Genomic DNA, 25,390 nt, shown 5'->3' with positions numbered 1-25,390 from the left:
TTTGCTCCACTCTGGCAGAACAAAGTGACGTCTCTCACTCTCACAGGGGAGGAGGAGGGCATCTTTCATCAAGTCACAGTGAAATAAATTAACATCACAGAGCCTTAATATCCCCCTGACACACAGTCTGGACTGATCTGACACACTGGCAGCCTCACTTACCATCAGTCACAGACCAGAGGACAGAAACTCTACTTTATATTACAGCTGTAAAGTGTGCAGTTAAAAAGCCTTCCATAAAACAACCATCAATGCTATATAATATAGATGAACTAAATGTACTTGCCTGGGATCAGACAATGACTCATGCGAGTGGGTCGGCCTCCATCTTATATTTCATGAAAGAATACAAAGACACAGACTCTGAATCGCACCGTGCTGGTATGATACACTACAGTATGTAGAGAGGAGGTGCATCATCAGTAACAGATTATAGTTATCCCTTCAGTTTTATTCAACGCTTACTGTTTGTAATGAGATCCACTCTGATCCAATCCCTGGACCATCTGTTACAGGCAGGTTGAATAACCATTTTTATTGTCTGTCTGTCTGTCACACACACACACACACACACACGATGGTCTCATATTTGAGGTTAAAAATAGTGGCTACGGTTCCAGATTTTCTGTGGCTAAAGATCTATGCTTATGTGCTGGATTTTTTTTATAAGGTAGCCACTGCCCACTCTGCTGCCTTCGTAGCTGCTGCCCTAATTGTGTAACAATCCTCTGTAGTCTCCACACAACAGTGATATTTATCTAGAGGGATAAGAGCAACAAAAAGCCATGTCAATGAGTTGAACACAACAGGCATTATCTGATTACAGACACACATGTCTGGAGAGAAGACTGAGACTTACACACAGCTACAGCTGGCTGCCAGCCCAAAGCTAACCATTAGATTAGCATTCATTCAAAAGAACAGACAGCCCTACTTGCATCACATCACTGTGTGGAGGAAACGCCTTCTACTCAAAGATTCTTAAACAATGACTCAACTAAAAGCAGACAGGCAGTGTCCAGGCACTCCGATACACCCATAGGGTAATACCTCACCAAAGTCACGTTGACATCTGGAAGATGGGCACAAATCTTGGATCAGCTCCCCCAATCCTAGGCTAGAACTCAAAACTGACATTGAATTAGACCAAGTGCTAATTTTACTTTTATGTAATGACGTTGGGTCAGTTGTCTTCGTCCTTGCTTTAATTGACAACTGCAGTAGGTCAAACAATCCATTTCCATCAGACCGCTAGCTGGCCGTTCCTCCTGGCAGAATTTACCATTAGGTATGGATCTAGGATGAGCTTACCGTGCCCAAAACATCACCCGCAGAGGGAAAAAGAAAAAAAACAGAAAAAAAAACTTAAGCTCAGTGTGAAGGGGCAACTCCTTCCTTCCTTCCTTCCTTCCTTCCTTCCTTCCTTCCTTCCTTCCTTCCTTCCTTCCTTCCTTCATCTGGGCTGCAGTTGAGCAGGAAATGAGGCTGGTCCCCGAGGAGCTGCAAGTCAGCCTGACCAGAACTACTGGAGCAGAGACTAGGCCATCTCCAGTCTTAACACCACTGACAAAGCCAGTTTTCAACTGAGCTGGCCAGAAAGTAATACATAAAGGTAAACTGAGGACAGGATACTGTAGACGGTGTTGGAATGATAAACTATGAGAGGAACGAGACAAACCTCCCAGAAGTTTGGACTAACTTAACCGAAGGGCATATTAAAATAAAACAAGAAAGCTGATTTCCATGGTAAGCTAAAACAACATTATCATTGTGCTGTGAAAATGCTGATTTGGCTTTCTCCTTAGCTGGAACTCATATTTCATAGTTATCAGTTTCGATAGAACATGGCTCCCATACTGGTGTGGAACTGGAGTGCTGAAACCATAAGGCTACAGTTTGATGAACTTTCGGGATAATGCAGCCAATTTGGTGCTCACATCCCCATGGCAACCAGCTGCCTCCTTAAATGTCTTAACATTAGCATAATAAATGTTAACACAAGGGGAAACCACAGGTGGAACTTCCATAAAGACACAATATTTCAAAAGGAGCCAACTGTTAAAAGAACAGAGATTAACAAGACAAATATTTTTATGTGGGAAAAACTACAGGTGGAACTTTAGAGAGGTTTCCTACAGAGCAGAAACACAGTGCTAACAGCCATTACATAAAGTTACACCTATTATCGTTGCGTAACGTGATGACTTCCTACGGCAGGTCCAAGCTGTAAAATTACCGTCCAGTCCACTGAAGTCCTGCTTCAAAATCCAAAATGACACCCTACTACCCATAGCGCACTACTTTTTAAATGATGCCAAAAAGCAGTGCACTTACATAGGGAATAGGGTTCCATTTGAGTAACCTGTCTGTGTGAGAGCTCTTCTCGCTCAGATGCCATATTGGGCTATTGATAGCTTGACAGGGCGCTCCTTCCACTCGCTGTTTTTCCCTAACCTGAATTAATTACTGAGAAGAAAATCATTTGTGCTCTGAGGCTGGGCCAGTGGCCCCAGCTGATCATTAGCCTGCCCGTCCAGAGGTAAATCTGGACAACTGCTCTGGCCCCGCTCCTACTTAATCAGCTGACTAATGAGTTGACCTACAGGACAAAAGGTCTCTCAGTGTTTATGGAACAGAGGCAGAGGGGGAATACAAAGCAAACATCTTGTGTAACTAATCTGAGACGCTGTAAAATGAATCAACCTGCGTTGTTCTGTGGAGTGCTCCTGATAAAGAGCCTTCCTCCCAACACTGACGACCAGGAACATTAGGAAGAGGGATTTAATGTTCCAAAGAAATGATGGGCTGTAATGAAGAACAAGCGTTCTCCTCCTCTAACTGATAGCAATATTTCATAAGTCAGAATGCAAACTTATACCATCAATTGAACTATTTTCCTTGGCCCCTGCAGCCTTGTTACAGACACAAACGTGTGTGTACTAGACATTTCATGCTGTGTCTACACAACCTGACATGTGACAGTGATACAGCGGAAACTGAAAGCAAATACTACACACAAACACACATGCCTCCTGTTACAAAGCAAGAGCTCTTTCTGTCTTGCACTAACAGACACAGAGCGCTGGCACCCTGGAGGCCTGAGAAAAGGTGGTCAGATGATCACCAACACTTACTGCTACCAGCAATATCCCCAATGTTCACCCAATATACAGCTACATTGCTGTGTGTGTGTGTACAACTACAGTACAGTTAATCTAAGTTTCTTGTCCTTGATGGTATCTTGCAGCAAGCCAACTTAATGTAAAGCACGATTCAAACTCCCTGGCTCTTTTTAATTAAAATATGAATAACATGATATCAGCCATAGTACAGCAGTTACAGCAACGTGTGATAAAATCAACTTCCTCCAGGACATAAAAAAAATACATCTCAAGTCTGCTTTACCAAAATACCTCAAATAACAGAAAAGCCTCCGTTGGCTAAATCAATTACAAGAGAACCTCAGTTCAAATCTTATGGAGATTATCCTGCACTAGACCTAGCTGTAAAGCCCGCCACTCCCAGCTGAGGACGGGCTATTTGGGAAACATTTGATGCATAAAAAGAACCCCCTCCCCCCAATTCCAATTTTAGCTCACAGCAGAGGCCCCTAGAGAGACTGATCCTCCTGTTCTAAGACAGTATGGCTGCAGAGCCGCAGGGCCAGATCACATGTTGACTTGAGAATCACAGGGCTGAATGGCCACATTACTGCAGAGGAGCGTTCCTCACACAGTGGAAGAAAGGGAGCTTTATGGAGGTGAACAGAGCTGGGCTTTCTGCAGGGAACAGACCCTTACACAGCCTTACAGAGCTCCAGCCTGCCCACAGGGTGTTTACACACACACCTACACCAACCCCACGCAGTTACACACACCTCAGTCCTGCCACGGGGAAGCGAGGCAGAGCTGGGCGGCCGGAGATAAGGGCTGGGGTGAGCTAGGCAGGGAGGAGAGGACAAGCCAGGAGGATTCTCAGTCCAAAGGCATTTACTGCACTGTGTGTGGGGGATAGGGGAATCAACTGTCTGTTGGCTGTGTGTATGCTGGGGGAATAATAATGTATGGCTCTGTGTGTATGCTGGGGGAATCATAATGTATGGCTCTGTGTGTATGCTGGGGGAATCATAATGTATGGCTCTGTGTGTATGCTGGGGGAATCATAATGTATGGCTCTGTGTGTATGCTGGGGGAATAATAATGTATGGCTCTGTGTATATGCTGGGGGAATCATAATGTATGGCTCTGTGTGTATGCTGGGGGAATCATAATGGATGGCTCTGTGTGTATGCTGGGGGAATCATAATGTATGGCTCTGTGTATATGCTGGGGGAATAATAATGTATGGCTCTGTGTGTATGCTGGGGGAATAATAATGTATGGCTCTGTGTGTATGCTGGGGGAATCATAATGTATGGCTCTGTGTGTATGCTGGGGGAATAATAATGGATGGCTCTGTGTGTATGCTGGGGGAATCATAATGGATGGCTCTGTGTGTGTATGCGTGTGTGTAGTAAGTGGCAGAGCTCCATTGGCGTTGGCTCTTACTCCGCCGTTTCACTTTCTCGCCTTGACCGCAGGAGGCTCAAGACCTATGGCTATACACACTAGCGTAGGAAGTAATGTATGCACTGTCGTTTTACTTGAGGCCATCTCCATCTCTCCTTACACCAGTCTGACCTCCATGTGGACAGTGCCTGCTCCAGACCCATGCAGTCTCAGTTGGAGACCTTTGATTTCCACCAGCGTCTAACTATAACCCTCTTTGCCTGTCATCACCAAGCATGGTCAGCCTCAAGATTAAAAAAAGGGTATTTGGCTAGCAGCCCGAAAACAGCAGATTACGGAAAATCACACATTTAAGTCAGAAAGGGGAAGCATGCAGGGGAGCGAGAGGAGCAGGCCTTTCCAGAGCCAGGAGATTTGTTGTATTCGTTAACGCTGATGAAATTAATTCGATCAATTCAGGGCAGCAGAGAAGACATCGGGGCAGTAGTAAACAAGTCTTAATGCCATCTGCTCAGGCCACTGCAGTAAAGCTGCTTTCTTCACAAATTCACTTCATCCCAGGAGATTTACTCCATTTAACTAGGCCACAGAAATGCCCTGTTAGCAGCTGGGTGATTTAAGACTCTAAAGCACATGTTTTTGCTCTCGATTGGGGGGGGGAGACCCAAAACCCATTGACATGTTCTCCAACCCTCTAAGAGTCTACTACTTCAATCTGTCTCCCGGCTTATTAAAATAACTCAACTGTCACATTCATTGAGTGCATGTCCCTTTCTCTTTTCACTCAGAGAAGCTCTGCTCTAACAGCTGACAGACCTGGAACCAAGCCAGAGTGACGGTGCCCATAACTCACTCCATTACCCCCCCCAGCTATTCCAGATCCCTTCCTCTGTCTCTCTTCAATAGAACCACACACCCAGCTGACTGCATGAGAAATTACAGTATTTTTTTACGAGGACATCACAATGAAACAGCCTATTCATGTAGAGGCGTGACGATTCCCGTGGTATGCGTTAAGTATTGCCTAATATAAGAACCATCCTACACGTCTCTTCTCTCAGAACTGAATCATAATGTGGCATGGGCACACGACGTGACTCGTATTTCCATGTTAATCATGCATTGACGTCAATGGTAGATTTGTATAAAGAATCAAGTTAGGCACGGGGAGAACAAATTCTGCTGTCACTGAAACAGTGTCTTTTTTAAAATCAGGGTCTTACCGGTTATCGTTGAGTTGTGTGTATCGTGGCTGAGGGTCTGGATCTCCGTCGTTCACATCATAGCTGGCGTCTGGGTCCTACAGGCAGACAGAGACAATCAGAATCACTCATCTATGATAAGAGGAGTAAGAGTAAAAGTCTAGGGGTGAATACCAATAGTCCAAAATGGCCTCCTCTCCTCATCAACATGGATCATGGAAAGGAAGCCACCTTAAACTATTGAGATGCAGCAGCCCCAGCCTTGAAGCAAGGGGTAAGATGACGGTGATACTCACATAGTTTGATATAAGGTCTGGGTGGTTCTTCTCTATACCATCGTCCAGGATGGACACCACCACTCCCTTCCCAGTGTAGCCCAGCTCCCATGCACCTTTAGCATTCAGGTCACGATGATTAGCATTGTACTGTGGAGGAGAAAACACCAAGAACAGTCAATGGAGTCTAAAGATCCATTACAAGACACACGTTAAATGACGAAAATTATCAAACATATCTTTGCATCATCAAATTAAGCAATATACCACAAACCCCTGAGGTACCTTATTGCTATTATAAACTTATTACCAACGTAATTAGAGCAGTAAAAATACATGTTTTGATACACGGTCTGATATATCACAGCTGTTAGCCAATCAGCATTCAGGGCTCGAACCACCCAGTTTATAATTGTTTTTATGAAATGAAAAAAATATAACGCGATCGTCTCCAACCAGAAATATATAGATGAGTGTTTGGGTGGTGTGTCAGACTTCATTAGACATCAATCATAACAGAAAATGACTAAATCCCCACGGGTGGCAGATGGCATCCTGTGGCACCAGACAGGCTTTACAACATCCTGTGGTGCTAGGCAGACAAAGACAGACAGGCTCGTCACTCAGCATGTAGCATCAGTCCCAGACCAGAACCAGCATACATCTCTCATCAGAGCCACCCAGAGGGTCTCTGTTAGTGGGCAACCAGCCACCAGGGTAATGGTACAGAGACTTCTACACAGGCCTTTTGGTATTCTCTCCACATCACACTTGACCATTGGTCAAATACCATGACTGAGGCCTTGCAGTTCACAGCCATTTCTCTAAAATGCTGCTGCAATTTAAAATGCTGCTGCTGTAATTTGTCTGAAAAGCGTCCTACTATTTTCCTCTCATCCAAGGCCTTCAGTGTCAGATACCACACCCCTTCGGTGTCAGATACCACACCCCTTCGGTGTCAGATACCACACCCCTTCGGTGTCAGATACCACACCCCTTCGGTGTCAGATAGATCAAAGCTTTGGCCATGGTTGTGTGGATCCATCTCAATCCTGATTAAATCTGGAAATTACCCTGAAAATTCTCCAGGCTCTTGTAATGGTCTTGGACATTGGTATTTCTCCTATACCTAAATTGACCACTTACTGCATTAAATATTGGCACATGAACAAACTGTCCTGCCTTCGAAATCTCACATTGTGCCTTGAGCTTTTTAATTTTTTAAAAAATTTTATCCATGAGGGACAGACCAGTGATATGAGCTGCGGTCATACATAAGAATAAGCAGAGGAAGTAGCAGCAGAGTCTATCCATGTCCTTATCATAGAGACACAGTGTAAACTGACAACAGATACTTTCTGCCACCAAGAATCACCTGGGCTCAGGCTCTCAGATGCTCATACAGCAGCACCCCATCTAGAACACTGCTTAGCCTGAGTGCACCCTTGTTACATGCACACTACACCTACACCCTTATACACACCACACTACAACATTATACCTTTGCTACAGCTACATGCTCCCACTAAAACTAAATACCCTTTTTACACTCCTTACACCCTCATAACCATCTCATTGCATACTCTCTACTCCTCGTACCTCACTGCACAGTAGCCTTACTGAACCCACTAACCGCAAGCAGCACCAGCTGTACCTCTCCATACTTCTCCATCGCAGGGCCCCAGGTTCCCTGCCTCCCTCTGTGGCATGATAGTAAACTGCTTAAGTCAAATCAGTGTGCCTGGAGAGTTAGCTAGCGAGCTGTGTGGTGTGGAGCTGTGTGGTGTGGAGCTGTGTGGTGTGGACAGAGCTGTGTGGTGTGGACAGAGCTGTGTGGTGTGGACAGAGCTGTGGACTCCGGAGGGGAATTAAATGTAGCTAGTCACACTGGTGAAGTCAGCAGCCCCGCCCCCCAACAACAGCTCGGGGACATGGGGCGAAATTGGATTTGCTTCAGCTCCAGCATGAGCATGTTGGAGAATAAGCGAGGAATGTTTGTTTGTTGAGAATTACAATCAACTCTTTTATATTGCCTTGAACCTTCTTTGAGACTAATTAAAGGTGGAGCAAAGTGAAGAGAAATCACAACTTGTTTATCTCACCGTTTCTTTCATGGACCACTGGATCAGACTGTGTAACCTTGTCAAAGTGCTTCACTTTGCATTTAAGATGATACATACAGTCAATAACTGAGACTGGTTTAATTTCAGTCCTTTATTTGTATTCACAGCCTCGTTCGGGGACTGTGCCATTGTCTGGGGAATAGAATAAATAGATGAATTCAATTTAAGACTGGAAACCCAAATGTATATGCCGTTCTGATAATGGACTCCTAAAAGACCATGGTCATTAAGCAGTCCATTCTGCATCGACCAAGACGCTTAAATCACACCCACTCCTTCAGACAAAGGGCCGCCATGTATTAATACAGTATATTGAATAGAGTAAAGTAGATTTTTTTACTCAGCCAACAGGGAAATATCCACTGAGTTATTGAGAACGGGCAGATCAAACAGAGCGCTGGGCTCTGCTGTGCCACTGTATGGGCTATTATGTCATTTCCCTTTTAATAAAGATACAGGCTCTATAGAGCCCTGTGCATCCAGACATAACATTGCACACAGCCGAGGACAGGGAGGAATTACTGATCAACTGAGAAGATGTTTGAACTGTCTGTCGCCTGACAACACAGTGGCTTCAGTGATGGGCAGTAGTCTGAAGTTGTCTGAGAGGTTGTTTCTGAAATTTCAGTCCATACACTGAGGAAGCCATTGTGGCTTATTTATGACAGCAATGAAGCGCTGAGAGTGGGTATTGATTTCTCTCCCTCGCATGAGACACATTCTTCCTCATATTTTTCCTATTGAGAGATAATAAAGTGATAAAGATTGTTAAACGTCAGCCAGACTTGGTCTACTCACCAGGTACCACTGCTGGGTAAACTTGGGGTCTGAGGGCTCCGTGTAGATGTCCCTCTTCTTCCTACTCTTCACCACCTGCTGTTCTGCCCACGTCACCTGAGGAACACACACACAGACAGAGGCATCAGTCATGGCATTAAACAGAGAGACGTGATTACACTCAGCTTGGGCACTCCACATTAAAGCTGAAACTACCACATCCTTTCCCGAAACTACAACAAACAAGTTACTGCAAACTGCTATTTGTTCTTCTTCATTAGACATTGTACTAGTGAGAAGCAGCAATATGTACTGCAATTTTTGACCACATTGGGCGACACTCCTCACATCCACTTCGTCAACAAAACAAAAACAATAAACAAAAGCCGTGGGGCAAACAGTGGCGCCGTTTCCCCTGCTGCGGATTCCATCTTCAAGTAGACGCGTTCACCATCTTAATATCCTGATGGGAACGCCACTACTCCTCTAGTAACAGGGATTTCAACCAGAGGAGGGCCATTACTGAAGTCGCCGTGCTAATGTGGCACTCAATATACCAGAGGAAGACCATTAGTACAGGGTATAAGGAATAACGGTGAGCAGGAGGGAACATGAGGGTCATCGTTTCCCCCGAATGAAAGAGAAATCTAGTTTCAGCAAGCAGAGCGGGATGACAGCAGAGAGAGATAAAGGGAACAGCAGTTCTAACATACGTTTCAGGAGCTCCTCATTAGAGACCGAGCCTAACGACGGCCTGCGCTGAGACTAATTACAACTGCTAGAGGAGGTCAGATAGGGGGCCACACAGACACACACACACACAAAATCACATTAACGCAGACCGAGACAGACACACAAACAAAAACAACATAGAAAGGAGGATATATACACACACCCAGTCTTTATCCTCAGTCTCCCTCCTCGCTGTGCTCTGCCTCCCCACACAAAGCCCTGGTAATAACAGTAAGCAGGGAGGGATTTTTCTGGATTATGTGTGCATTGTGTTTTATTTATTATTTTTGCCAGGTATTACTGCGCTGTTGGAGCTAGAAACTGTGTAAGCGACCAATAAAATGTGATTTGATATATTCTTCTCTGGGAGTTCCAGCCGGCGTGCGGCAGAAAGTGTGGACAGAGGCAGATTGCACACAACGACAACCCTGCGTCACACCCCCTCTACGGGCTGCTGTCTCTCCGTACAGTGGAGTGGCTGAAAGGGACGCAGGCAGAGGGGGAAGTGGAGAGAGGGTGTGGACGAGAAGCTGCAGCAGGGAGGCAAGAGACTGCTGCAAGGACAGAGAGGCAGGCATGAAGGACAACCAGGAACCACAGCAGCCCCCTCTCTGCTAACAGCTCAAACCACAAGAGCGTCAATAACACCAAGGTTACTACCGACACAACACACACCTTTATGCGCTGCCCTCCAACCAATAATTGGTGTACAGAAGTTTTTTTTTTTTTTTAAACGGACGTGTTTACATTAATCAGTGTTGAAAGGCCCTTGCTGGTTGGCAGTTGTACAGAATCACACTGGAGCAGATGCTTCCACAGTGGGTGGCCCCTTCACAAGGTCAACACATTAAGAAGAATGGGAGACTGGGGGTGGGGCGCTACTGTACTGACAGCAGCAATATGAAAACAGAGACAACATGGGGGATTCGTCTGTGTCCTACAGCAGGGGATATCAGATGAAATAGTGGGGCATGGCTACGTTAGACTATTGGGATGTACCATCCGACTTCACTCCATTACCCATGAGTCCACGTGACTTCCTGTCAGGAAGCAACAGTTTCCATTGATCTCTAATCCAGGCTGCAGTCATGGAACAGAGTAGATAGTGTTGCTTTCCTCTCTTTACCCAGTCATCAGCTTCACACTCACCAGCTCCCCACAGACCAGTCATCAGCTTTACACTCACCAGCTCCCCACAGACCAGTCATCAGCTTTACACTCACCAGCTCCCCACAGACCAGTCATCAGCTTTACACTCACCAGCTCCCCACAGACCAGTCATCAGCTTTACACTCACCAGCTCCCCACAGACCAGTCATCAGCTTTACACTCACCAGCTCCCCACAGACCAGTCATCAGCTTTACACTCACCAGCTCCCCACAGACCAGTCATCAGCTTTACACTCACCAGCTCCCCACTCACCAGCTCCCCACAGACCAGTCATCAGCTTTACACTCACCAGCTCCCCACAGACCAGTCATCAGCTTTACACTCACCAGCTCCCCACAGACCAGTCATCAGCTTTACACTCACCAGCTCCCCACAGACCAGTCATCAGCTTTACACTCACCAGCTCCCCACAGACCAGTCATCAGCTTTACACTCACCAGCTCCCCACTGACCAGTCATCAGCTTTACACTCACCAGCTCCCCACAAACCAGTCATCAGCTTTACACTCACCAGCTCCCCACAGACCAGTCATCAGCTTTACACTCACCAGCTCCCCACAGACCAGTCATCAGCTTTACACTCACCAGCTCCCCACAGACCAGTCATCAGCTTTACACTCACCAACTCCCCACAGACCAGTCACCAGCTCCCCACAGACCAGTCATCAGCTTTACACTCACCAGCTCCACACAGAATAATGACGACTGAGGCGACAGGGGACATCAAAAACAAAGTTTAAAAAAGGAAACAGTGATATTGCATGGCCAGAAGCAACATGGTTTTTCCCTGACTGTTAAGTCTCTTACTCTGCGATTTACTGGCGGCCACAGAATGAGGCTAGGTCAGCCATGCGGAGAGTGAGAGGGCCAAAAGAGGGAGGGAGAGGACCCCTGTAATTGTGCCATGCCACAGTCTGGGCTCGTCCTCCTGCAAACAAGGCATTAACAAGGCCTGCTACAAGACCCCTTAATCACAGCTCAAGCACACTCAGTCAAGCATGCAGATTAGCTGCTGGTACTGGGCTCACTATGTGGTGTGTGTACTGAGAACACACATTAGGGAGAAACTCACTTTCCATGAAAACAACAGTCTCTATGGTAACTCAGGACAACACTGTTTACAGTCTGCATTTGACCAATGGAGCCTGTCATTGCTTTCATGAACTCTGCCAACCACAATACAACCAAAAAGAACACTGTTGATAGTTTGTTACCTTGATGTTCCAGATGGAAAACCGGAGGTTCAGATGGAAAATGGAGGTTCTGGACTGTTAATGAACAGTCTGCTAAGCCCAGACAGCATCAGTCTGGGGGAGGGGGTCAGTATCTCTGAGGTTATTGATTAAAAACAGGTCAGTCATGAAAGATAGCATCCCAGAGTAGCTAAATACCTCTCTTAATATGCACAGGGTTATCAAGTAGCGCCTGACTGCATAGAGGATGAACAAGCATTTCGCTACACTCGCATTAACATCTGTTAACCATGTGTATGTGACCAATAACATTTGATTTGAGGATGGGAAGGCAAAAAAAAAAAAAGAAACTCACATGGCGCAACCAATCCTTTCCATAGGACTGATCTTTTCAAATTAGCCTAACGGATCACCCCCAGAAAACAGCATTAACTTTTTGGTGACCAGTACAGCAGGGGATATCAGTATTGAGTAGCTTCGATGAATAAGGTGCCCAGAGTGAACTGCTTGCTACTCTGTCCCAGGTGCTAATATATGCATATAATTAGTAGATTTGGATAGAAAACACTGACGTTTCTAAAACTGTTTGAATGATGTCTGTGAGTATAACAGAACTCATATGGCAGGCGAAAACCTGAGAAAAATCCAACCAGGAAGTGGGAAATCTGAGGCTTGTAGTTTAACTCAGCCCCTATTGTAGATACAGTGGGATATTGGTTATGTTGTACTTCCTAAGGCTTCCACTAGATGTCAGTCTTTAGAACTTTGTTTGAGGCTTCTACTGTGAGGTGGGACCGAATGAGAGAAGAATGAGCCAGGTGTCTGGCAGAGTGCCACAGGCTCTGAGGCACAGTCACGAGAGAGTTAGCTCTCGTTCCATTGCTTTTCTACAGACATAGGAATTCTCTGGTTGGAACATTGAAGATTTATGATAAAAACATCCTAAAGATTGATTCTATTCATCTTTTGAGAAGTTTCTACGGGCTGTAACGGAACTTTTCGTCCGAAGTTCGGCTAGATCTGAACGCACTTTTGGATTTGTTTACCAAACGCCCTAACAAAATAAGCTATTTATAATGCTATTTCTGACTAATGTTGGCCACCCAATATGGCGGATATCTTTTTGGCTGCTTTGTTGTCTGAATGCTGTACTCAGATTATTGCATGGTTTGCTTTTTCCGTAAAGTTTTTATTTTTTTGATCTGACACAGCAGTTGCATTAAGGAGAAGTATATCTCTAATTCCATGTATAACACTTGTATTTTCATCAACATTTATAATGAGTATTTCTGTAAATAGATGTGGCTCTCTGCACAATCACCGCATGTTTTAGAACTACTGAACGTAACGCGATTTTTTGATATAAATATGCACTTTATCGAACAAAACATACATGTATTGTGTAACATGAAGTCCTATGAGTGTAAGCTGATAAAGATCAATAGTTAGAGATAAAAAGGAATCACTATTTGTGCTTTTTGTGACTCCTCTTTGGCTGGAAAAATGGCTGTGTTTTTCTGTGAGTTGGTGGTGACCTAACAATCGTTTGTGGTGCTTTCGCTGTAAAGCATTTTTTAAATCAGACACCGTGGCTGGATTAACGAGAATGTATTCTTTAAAATGGTGTAAAATTCTTGTATGCTTAAGGAATTTTAATTATGAGATTTTTATTGTTTTGAATTTGGCGATTTGCACTTTCACTGGCTGTTGGCGAGGTGGGACGCTACCGTCCCACATATCCCAGAGAGGTTAATGAGAGGCTTGTGTTTTTCATATGAGACAGGGAGTGAATAAACATTTTGAATGGATGGATTTAAAATCAACACATTAAGACAAGAAAAGTTAACTTTGTCTCCGAGTTACGTTTACCACAAATTACCATCCGATCCTCTGTCAAGAAAGACAGACGCTTCCCATGTTAATTACACTTAAAGGCCTTTGCCAAAGTTTCCCTATCGCAAAGAGAGATAATTAAGCAAATGTTTGAAAAGGGAAACATCGGAGCGAGCCAGAGAGGGAGTCTCCGGGAATTCTTAAACAGACCGAGTGAGGTGGGACAGAACAGAGGGAACCAGCTAGCAGTTAACAGATAAGATCTCCATTATAAATGGGTCCGGATGCCAGCTATCTGAGACGGCTTTTCTCTTTGCTCCAGACCATTCACATACAAGACCCCGGCTGCTTGGTTAAACGCTGCTGTCCAGCAGATACTGAGCAGACAGGTCTCTGTGCCTTCCTTCCTGCTCTCTTCTCCTCCATATACAAACATGAACACAACCAAACATGAACACAACCAAACATGAACACAACCAAACATGAACACAACCAAACATGAACACAACCAAACATGAACACAACCAAACATGAACACAACCAAACATGAACACAACCAAACATGAACACAACCAAACATGAACACAACCAAACATGAACACAACCAAACATGAACACAACCAAACATGAACACAACCAAACATGAACACAACCAAACATGAACACAACCAAACATGAACACAACCAAACATGAACACAACCAAACATGAACACAACCAAACATGAACACAACCAAACATGAACACAACCAAACATGAACACAACCAAACATGAACACAACCAAACATGAACACAACCAAACATGAACACAACCAAACATGAACACAACCTTAGGCCCACACTAAAGCTAGAGTACTATTACCATGGCAGAGCATGGCTTTAGTATTACATTGCTGTAGTAACGGTAGCTGTATGGATTGTAAAAATGACTAGGTCCAGGGGTTTTCCCTGACAACATGGCCTGACCAGGAATAACTTGTGGTAATACTGGATTGATGGCATTTCTATGGGTATATCATTTAGGCCTAACACAATTTCACTACAGCAATGGTCTTACAACAGCAACACAATATTAGAGCAATGCATCACCATTAGATGTGAATGAGCAGCCGGGCCAAGCCCAGGCATTAGCTCCCCGATCAGCGGGGTCTGTCAGCCAGACTGAGTTTTGGCAGAGTCCCTGGCCATTTGGTCCACAGTAATGTGGGTCTTTGAGCAGGGTTTATTGCTGCTTTTGTTTAAGATCCATCTCCCCCAGTGTGACTGCTGTGGGCCACAGGACTGACCTGAGCAGTGCAGGGAGGGAGCTGCAAGGAGGTTCCCCTTTCTTTGAGGTGCTCAGGGAGAAAAGGAATTCAACAACAGGAAATGGAGCAGTGGTGTGAGAGGAAATCCCATCAGTTGAGTGGTGAGGGGAGGAGTGGGGTTGGGGCGGGGCGGGAGCAGTGTTGTTTTGGTGCTGTGCTGCTATGGGCAAGAGGATAGGCCACACAACGCTTTTCCCACCGTGCGCCTGCTCAAGACAAAACAGCAGCGAGACTTGGCCACACAGTTCGCTGGCTGAATGACCTCCCATAACGCAGGGAAACCAAAACGTGGGTTCTCTACAGTCGACAGGAACAGGACTGGGTAGGAGAGATGACCACTGGCAGACTGCAGTAGCACTTAGACCTTCATGGGAGTGTCATGGGAAGACAATGGACTTCCCATGACACTGCATAGTGACAGGGGATTTTCAATTGTGGGTTCCCAGGGGATGTCAGTCAGTACCACAGGTCTTGCTCATTCACACCTAGTCACCCCCATAAGAATACACACTCAATCACACATGTCTGTTCTTTGGATATGGGAGGGGAAGAGTACCTCTGAATCAGCAGGTCCTGCATACCTTTAAAGCTGTGTTTGGTACAGCATGTGAACTGCCAGCCACCTCCATTAGCAGAACCAGCCCACAACAGCACCAACATTAGTTAGTCAGGGGAGGAACTAGTGCTGAGTGTGACTGTGTGTGCATATTTGCACGTGCATGTTAGCTTTTCCTGGACATGAATCCGAGTTCACGTTACTAGTTACTAGCCCTCTCTCTCTGATCTTCCCATCTGGACCTGAGCTGCGCTGAGTGACAAACAGCGGAGCGGTTCTGAGCGGCTGCTGCAGATGGCAGGACATTCATTGTGCCGCAGTTCAAACGCTCGACTTTCACAGCAATGGAAACACAGCCAGAGCCCAGAGAGCTACAGAGGGAAACGCAAGACCAGGAGACCACAGAGTGAACTACACACAGCCCCAGCGACACTTAATCACAGACCTTTTAAACAGGGACCCCATCACTCAAACACCCACAGTACAGACTACATACACACAATAGGAGTGGAAGAGAAATCAGACATGACAAGCATTAGAAATCTAACTGGAAACCTAATCTATTCAGAAGTGGTTTGAGAATGAGATCATTAGACACCACAGTATAGCCAAGCACTGTATACGTGTGTGTATGTGAGTAGCATGTTTAGCATGCGCTCACCTCCCAGCCCTAACATAAAGCAGGGAAAGGAACCGGACCAGGCAGATGCTGTAGGGTGTCCGAGACATCCATTAAAAGCGGGTGATAAATGAGAGCTCAGGTCTCTGGCACTCTGCCCTGTGGTTGTTAGCTCACCGTGGTCCCCTCTGCGTCGACCCCGCCCCCACTGCCTGCCTAATGGCCGCTCCACAGGTGGTGATGTAGTACCAACGGCTCCGCCAGTCATGTTATGGAATATAAATTAACAAATCCAACCTAGCTACAGTACAGTGACTCTCAACCTCTTTCACATACTGCCCTCCATCACCTCTCACCTCTCTCACACTGGCTGTGTTGTTAATTGGGAGGTGCATTACAGTATGACTCTAGATTAATGAATCATCTTTCAACAAGCCCAATCCAACCCCCACCCTCTGTTGCGGCTGGTGAAGTCATGTTATTGATATAACCCATCCTCCCCTACACTCACATCCCTCCACCCTCTCTTGCTGCACACTCACTCTCAACCTCCTCATCCACTTTGATACACTCACCCACCCAACATCATCTACACACACTCACACCTCCTCCCAAGGCATCTTACCTGAGGCTCTTTTTGTAGACGGACGTGCGTCCCTCGGTGATCCGACAGAGACCTCTTCTCCACAGAACGGTGCCGGAAGTGATAGATGTCACCAAATACCTGCAGACAGACACATACACATTATTGTTGATATTATCACCCAATACTTGCAGACACACACAAACACAGTCATTAATCCCAACATGTTAGGGAGATAAAGCATTCCATTTACAAGGGGCCTCTTTACACTACTTCTACGACACAAACTAGGTCCAGGAGAGATACTTGTGTCGTTAAAAATTGAATCTCTTTAAGAGATGTCTCTCACACTACCTCCGGGACAAGTTGTCCATTACCCGGTAATAGCTGGCTTTCGTCCTATCAAAGAAAAGCCAATAAATAAGATTGGCGCAGGTAGAAGAAAATCCCTGTGTAAAATAATGCTTTTCAGCCTATTCATTGAAGGAAATACCAGTCCATGTAAATACATTAGACTGGTCATGCTTACACCAATTTTTGTAAGTTACTTTGCATAATTGAGTGGAATTAAATTGGTGCGTGTACATTTTATTCGTTATGTTTCTTATTTATCACACCCGTATAGCACACAGATACCGGAGTGGAAAATCTGTCATACAGAGCAAGCACTGCTGCGGAGGTCTTGTTGTGCTTTCAAGACAACTGGGAAGGAGGTCAAATCATGATTTCAGGGATCTTCGAATTCAGAGTTGGATGACCGTTAAGAAGAAAAAAAATCCCCAGTCGGAGCTTGTTTTTTTCCAAAGTTGTCTTGAGCACGGCATCAAACTAGAGGTCGACCGATTAATTGGAATGGCCGATTAATTAGGGACGACTTCGAGTTATGACAATCGGAAAACGGTATTTTGGGACAACGATTTGGACGTTAACATTTTTTTTTTACACCTTTATTTAACTAGGCAAGTCAGGCGGCAGGGTAGCCTAGTGGTTAGAGCGTTGGACTAGGAACCGGAAGGTTGCAAGTTCAAACCCCCGAGCTGACAAGGTACAAATCTGTCGTTCTGCCCCTGAACAGGCAGTTAACCCACTGTTCCTAGGCCGTCATTGAAAGTAAGAATTTGTTCTTAACCTCTTCAGTCGACCCTCTACTTTTTTGAACATTCTGTTAAAAATCGCGCAACATTTCAGCGCCCTGCTACTCATGCCAGGAATATAGTATATGCATATGATTAGTATGTGTGGATAGAAAACACTCAGACGTTTCTAAAACTGGTTAAATCACGGCTGTGACTATAACAGAACGTGCGTTTCATTCGAAAAGTGCAGGAAAATCTGATCACTGAAAATGGAAAAATATATCCATGTGCGACTTCAACCAATTGTTAACCTCTTCAGTCGACCCTCTACTTTTTTGAACATTCTGTTAAAAATCGCGCAACATTTCAGCGCCCTGCTACTCATGCCAGGAATATAGTATATGCATTTGCTTAGTCTGTGTGGATAGAAAACACTCAGACGTTTAAAAAACTGGTTAAATCACTGCTGTGGCTTTACCAGAACGGCATTTACATCGAAAAGCACAGGAAAAACTGATCACTGAAAATGGGGAAAATATATCCATGCGCTACTTGAACCCATTGATAAACGTGAACCACAATTAATTGCCTGAGGTTGCAGTACCTACAGCTTCCACAGGGTGTCTAGAGTCTTGTCATTTCCCTTCGAGTTTTTTCTTGGTCAAACACATACAGGACACCGTATCTAATCCGGTCTGGGACCGGATATTTTCGTTGAGTTTCTAGCCGGACATTTTTCCAGACGGACAGCTAATGATCTTTACATCGCCTCCTGATGAATTTTATCGCTTATTAACGTTTACTAATACCTAAAGTTGCATTACAAACGTATTTGAAGTGTTTTGTGAAAGTTTATCGTCGACTTTTTGAATTTTAAAAAATTACGTTACGTTTTGAAACGATGTTTTTTTCGTTTATCACACAGTCTACATATAACGATATCTAGGCTTTATATGGACCGATTTAATCGAAATAAAGACCCAAATAGTGTTTATGGGACATCTAGGAGTGCCAACAAAGAAGATGGTGAAAGGTAATGAATGTTTTCTATTTTATTGTGCGGTTTGTGTAACGCCGAAATGCTAATTATTTTGTTTACGTCCCCTGTGGGTCTTTTGGGGTGTTGCATGCTATCAGATAATAGCTTCTCATGCTTTCGCCGAAAAGCATTTTAAAAATCTGACTTGTTGCCTGGATTCACAACGAGTGTAGCTTTAATTCGATACCCTGCATGTGTATTTTAATGAACTTTTGAGTTTTAACTAATACTATTAGCATTTAGCGTAGCGCATTTGCATTTCCAGAGCTCTAGTTGGGACGCAAGCGTCCCGAGTAGAAGCAACAGGTTAACTGACTTGCCTAGTAAAATAAAGGTTTAAAAAATATATTTAAAAAAAGAACACATTCTTATTTTCAATGACAGCCTAGGAACGGTGGGTTCACTGCCTTGTTCAGGGGCAGAACGACAGATTTTTACCTTGTCAGCTCGGGGGATTCAATCTTGCAACCTTATAGTTAACTAGTCCAACGCTCTAACCACCTGATTACATTGCACTCCACGAGGAGACTGCCTGAATGCAGGAAGCCAAGGTAAGTTGCTAGCTAGCATGAAATTTATTTTATAAAAAAGAATCAATCATAATCACTAGTTAACAACACACGGTTGATGATTTTACTAGTTTATCTAGCATGTCCTGCGTTGCATATAATCGATGCGGTGCGTATCATTGCTCCAATGTGTACCTAATCATAAACAGCAATGCCTTTCTTAAAATCAATACACAGAAGTATATATTTTTAAACCTGCATATTTAGCTAAAAGAAATCCAGGTTAGCAGACAATATTAACCAGGTCAAATTGTGTCACTTCTCTTGCGTTCATTGCACGCAGTCAGTGTATATGCAACATTTTGGGACAGAATTTTACATCATTATGACATAACATTGAAGGTTGTGCAATGTAACAGGAGTATTTAGACTTATGGATGCCACCCGTTAGATAAAATACGGAACGGTTCCGTATTTCACTGAAAGAATAAAACGTCTTGTTTTCGAGATGATAGTTTCCGGATCCGGCCATATTAATGACCAAAAGGCCCATATTTCTGTGTGTTATCATGTTATAACTAAGTCTATGATTTGATAGAGCAGTCTGACTGAGCGATGGTAGGCGGCAGCAGGCTCGTAAGCATTCATTCAAACAGCCCTTTCGTGTGTTTTGCCAGCAGCTTTTTATGACTTCAAGCCTATCAACTCCCGAGATTAGGCTGGTGTAACCGATGTGAAATGGCTAGCTAGTTAGCGGGGTGCGCGCTAATAGCATTTCAAACATCACTCGCTCTGAGACTTGGAGTGGTTGTTTCCCTTGCTCTGCATGGGTAACGATGCTTCGAGGGTGGCTGTTGTCGGTGTGTTCCTGGTTCGAGCCCAGGTAGGGGCGAGGAGAGGGACGGAAGATATACTGTTACACTGGCAATACTAAAGAGCCTATAGGGACATCCAATAGTCAAAGGTTAATGAAATACAAATGGTATAGAGAGAAATAGGTTGTAGGAATTATAGGACTAAAACTTCTTACCTGGGAATATTGAAGATTCACGTTAAAAGGAACCACCAGCTTTCATATGTTCTCATGTTCTGAGCAAGGCACTTAAATGTTAGCTTTCTTACATGGCACATATTGCACTTTTACTTTCTTCTCCAACACTGTTTTTGCATTATTTAAACCAAATTGAACATGTTTCATTATGTATTTGAGGCTAAATTGATTTTATTGATGTATTATATTAAGTTAAAATAAGTGTTCATTCAGTATTGTTGGTGTTGAAAAATCATAATCGGTTGACCTCTACATCAAACTGCAACTGAAGGCAGGCTTCATTGACGTGCCACACACCACTTTACAATAAGCTGGAGGCAGTATGCATTTCGAAAAACATATACTTAATCTTTTGAAACCTGAAATGTTTTAATTCATATGAGGCACGTCTTACCTTGCTTCAAAGTAGCCTCTATTAGGTCACCTCACTTTGAACATTTCTAATGGATATTTTCACATGAAACTGCTTGCATGTTCAGTGCCCTTTTGACAATGGTGTTTTCCCACTAACTGCATTATGGAACAAACATTATTGGATAGTCTACTGCATATGTCTGCTGTGTGGATCGAGCAGTCAACATGTTGAACAATCATTTGAAAGAGTAAAAAACTAATTCAGCGAGACGAAGGCAAAATCCAGTAACGCCAAGATAATGAAATGTATTGCCCTTGACAATCAACCGTTCTCTGTCGTGGGTGATGTTGGCTTTCGTGACTGGTTGGCTTTCGCGACCTGTCGAGCACCGGTACACACTACCAAGTGAGCTATTTTTCAGATATTGCCCTACCAGAGTTACACAATAATAGCGTCACTGCTATTAGCTTCGCTACATACTATGGAACGCCGTTTGGGTCTTTGCGTGTCAAAAAAGATAAACTTCAAATAATACTATGACGCATTAAACAAGCTTTTCATTTGACACATCAAATAACACAGTTCTATTAAAGAATGCTGTGTGTTCTGAATTTGCACGTGCAAGACAAGAGCCATCACTACTATCAGTAGCACTGGCAAAGCTGTACAAAAAAAAAGTCTGCAACCAAGCAAACAACAGACACAAAAAATGTGTTTACAATAGTGGGTTGGTAATAAAGCATTATTTGTTCGACCGCAACTTCTGGGGTAGCTAGCTAGCTTTAGCTTGGTACCTAGCAAGCACCAATACAACCTGCCTGAAAACAATGAACAGTAGAAACTGTAGTAATTTTCATTATTCTTAGCAATGATTTAGGAATCCGTGTGAGTAAGTATTCGCTAGGTAGGGACTTGTTGTCCGCCTATCGAAATTGAACTTCAGTTCATGAAAATAAATAACTAGCCAGCTACTTAACCCTGTTGCCCAAAGCTAACGTTATAAGCGGCCAGCTAGCTTCATCTGGCTAGTGAGGCTCGACCGGACCGGGTTATGTGTTATGACAAGGAACAATAGTGGAATTTGCCATTTTGCCTTCAAAATAAAAGTACCTCTTTTAAAGTGATGCAGAAGGTTACAATTAGTGCCGGAGTGGTTTTCTGGTGAGGCTGCGGATGCGCGCACACCACCCACCACCACCTCAGAGTACATTACTCGCTAATGTCCAGTCCCTAGTTAACAAAGTTGACGAAATTAGGGCAAGAGTTGCTTTCCAAAGAGATATCCGGGATTATAACACTCTGTTTCAGAGGAAAAATGGCTAGCTGGGGACATGCTGTTGGAGTCCGTACAGCCAACGGGAATTTCAGTGCATCGCGCCAACAGGAACAAACATCTCCCGGTGAAAAGATGGGCGGGGGTGTATGTTTCATGATTAACAACTCATGGTGTAATTGTAACATACAAGAACTCAAGTCCTTTTGCTCACCTGACCTAGAATTCCTCAAAATCAAATGGCGACCGTATTATCTCCTAAGACAACTTTCCTCAGTTATCGTCACAGTAGTGTATATCCCCCGCAAGTGGATACCAAGACGACCATCAAGGAACTTCACCTCGACTTTATGCAAACTGGAAACCATATATCCTGAGGCCGCATTTATTGTAGCTGGGGATTTTAACACAACTAATCCGAGAACAAGGCTACCTAAATTCTATCAGCTTATCGATTGCAGTACACAAGTGAGTAACACACTCGACCACTGCTACTAACATCCACGATGCATACAAGGCCCTCCCCCACCCTCATTTTGGCAAATCTGACCACGACTCCATCTTGTTGCTCCCCTCCTATAGGCAGAAACTAATACAGGAACCGCCCGTGCTTAGGTCTATCCAATGCTGGTCTGACCAATCGGATTCCACGCTTCAAGATTGCTTCGATCACGTGGACTGGGATATGTTCCGGATAGCCTCAGACAATAACATTGATGTAGACGCTGACTCGGTGAGCGAGTTTTTAAGGAAGTCTATAAGAGATGTTCTACCCACTGTGACTATTAAAACCTTGCCTAAACAGAAACTGTGGATTGATGGCAGCATTCACACAAAACTGAAAGCATGTAACACTGAAAGCATGCAATTCAACGGCTCAAAACACGAGACGCATGTGGCAGGGTCTACAGACAATCACGGACTACAAAAAGAAAACCAGCCCCGTCGCGAACATCAATGTATTGCTCCCAGAAAAATTAAAACTTCTTTGCGTGCTTTGAGGACAATACAGTGCCAACGACACGGCCAGCTACCAAAGACTGTGGGCTCTCCTTCTCAGTGCCCGACGTGAGTAAAACATTTAAAACATGTTAACCCTCAAGGCTGCCGGCCCAGACGGCATCCCTAGCTGCATCCTCAGAGCATGCACAGACCAGCTGGCTGGCTGGTGTTTACGGACATAATCAATCCCTATCTCAGTCTGCTGTCCTCACATGCTTCAAGATGGCCGCCATTGTTCCTGTTCCCAAGAAAGCTGAGGTAACTGACGACTATCTGTCATCATGAAGTGCTTTGAGAGACTAGTCACCTCCACCCTACCAGTTATCCTAGACCTACTCCAATTTGCTTACATCCCCAATAGGTCCACAGACAATGCAATCGCCATCACACTGCACAATCCCATCTGGACAAGAGGAAAACCTATGTAAGAATGATGTTCATTGACCACAGTTCAGCATTCAACACCATAGTACCCTCCAAACCCTGGGTCTCGACCCCACCCTGTGCGACTGGGTCCTGGACTTCCTGACGGACCACCCCCAGGTGGTGAAGATAGTGTCATGACGTTGGCCTGTTGGGAGGTTTATGACCCCCATAAATACCTTTCCCCTTTTCTCTCTCTACTTTATAGAGTTGACTCTTGTAAAGCCTTCGAAACAGAGAGTCTGGTAACATCAAAAGGTGGGAAACGGAACCATATTTCGGTAAGCCAACCAGTTGAAAATATGCTTTGGTACTTAATGAATATGATCTCAGATCAGTTGTTGTCTGAGACAGTATTACTAATGACAGGATGACAAACTATCTTGGAAAGTCAACACATTCTAGTTATCAGATTCACATGGAATTGTTGTGCAATTTAAATGTTTAACTTATTGGATATAGGGGGCGGTCTTTTAATTTTTGGATAAAAAAACATTCCCGTTTTAAACAAGGTATTTTGTCACGAAAAGATGCTCGACTATGCATATAATTGACAGCTTTGGAAAGAAAACACTGACGTTTCCAAAACTGCAAAGATGTTGTCTGTGAGTGCCACAGAACTGATGCTACAGGCAAAACCAAGATGAAATTTCAAACAGGAAGTGCCCCAGATTGTGAAGGCGCTGTGTTCCAATGTCTCCTTATAAGGCTGTGAATGGGCCAGGAATGAGCTTACACTTTCTGTCGTTTCCCCAAGGTGTCTGCAGCATTGTGACGTATTTGTAGGCATATCATTGGAAGATTGACCATTTTACACTACATCTACCAGGTGCTCGCTTGGTGTCCTCCGTCGCAATTATTGCGTAATCTCCAGCTGCGTGTATTTTTCCATTTGCTTCCGAGGAGAAACCCAACTGCCACAAATGATTTATCATCGAATAGATATGTGAAAAACACCTTGAGGATTGATTCTAAACAATGTTTGCCATGTTTCTGTCGATATTATGGAGTTAATTTGGAAAAAAGTTTGGCGTTGTAATGACTGAATTTTCGGGTTTTTTTCTTAGCCAAACGTGATGAACAAAACGGAGCGATTTCTCCTACACAAATAATCTTTTTGGAAAAAAATGAACATTTGCGATCTAACAGAGTCTACTCATTGAAAACATCCGAAGTTCTTCAAAGGTAAATGATTTTATTTGAATGCTTTTCTTGTTTTTGTGAAAATGTTGCCTGCTGAATGCTAGGCTTAATGCTACGATAGCTATCAATACTCTTACACAAATGCTTGTGTAGCTATGGTTGAAAAGCATATTTTGAAAATCTGAGATGAGTGTTGTTAAAAGGCTAAGCTTGTGAGACAATATATTTCTTTCATTTAATTTGCGATTTTCATGAATAGTTAACGTTGCGTTATGGTAATGAGCTTGAGGCTATCATTACGCTCCCGGATACAGGATTGCTCGACGCAAGAAGTTAAATATGAAACTATTTGAAAAGATTAAATGTAGCTTTTTAAATGAGAGAACGGTTTGTCAGAGAAACTCTGCTCACTCAAGAGGCCCCGCCCAAGTGAACAGACATTGGTTGTAAACTATGAAACACACCCTTCTTTCACCACTATATAAACCCGTTGATGAAAATTCTACTTCCTGTTCCAAGGATGTGAGGACTTGCGGTCCCTGCGTTAAAAGGACAAGATCACCAACAAAACTAAGCCAACCTCAGCGTGAGCTCTGGTTGAACGACAAGAACCTAACAAAATTAGCATTGAATTTCAACG

The 25,390-nt window shown here is 44.0% G+C and overlaps 1 protein-coding gene across 5 annotated transcripts in view; it reads right to left on the bottom strand.

The window, feature by feature from the left end:
• Positions 1-25,390, bottom strand: part of LOC135559543 (furin-like) — a 118,797-nt gene that overhangs the window by 38,942 nt on the left and 54,465 nt on the right. For all 5 annotated transcript variants that reach the window (XM_065013116.1, XM_065013118.1, XM_065013114.1 and 2 more), the window contains 4 exons: positions 16,922-17,020; positions 8,907-9,002; positions 6,007-6,135; positions 5,732-5,808 (listed from right to left, as the gene is read on the bottom strand). In XM_065013116.1, the coding sequence (XP_064869188.1) occupies positions 5,732-5,808; positions 6,007-6,135; positions 8,907-9,002; positions 16,922-17,020 (401 nt within the window). The remainder of the gene's footprint in view (positions 1-5,731; positions 5,809-6,006; positions 6,136-8,906; positions 9,003-16,921; positions 17,021-25,390) is intronic.

This window comes from Oncorhynchus nerka, linkage group LG28, assembly GCF_034236695.1.
Source record: "Oncorhynchus nerka isolate Pitt River linkage group LG28, Oner_Uvic_2.0, whole genome shotgun sequence".
Taxonomy (NCBI): domain Eukaryota; kingdom Metazoa; phylum Chordata; class Actinopteri; order Salmoniformes; family Salmonidae; genus Oncorhynchus; species Oncorhynchus nerka.
Note: the sequence above shows the minus strand (reverse complement) of the source record. Positions and strands in the feature narration are given on the sequence as shown.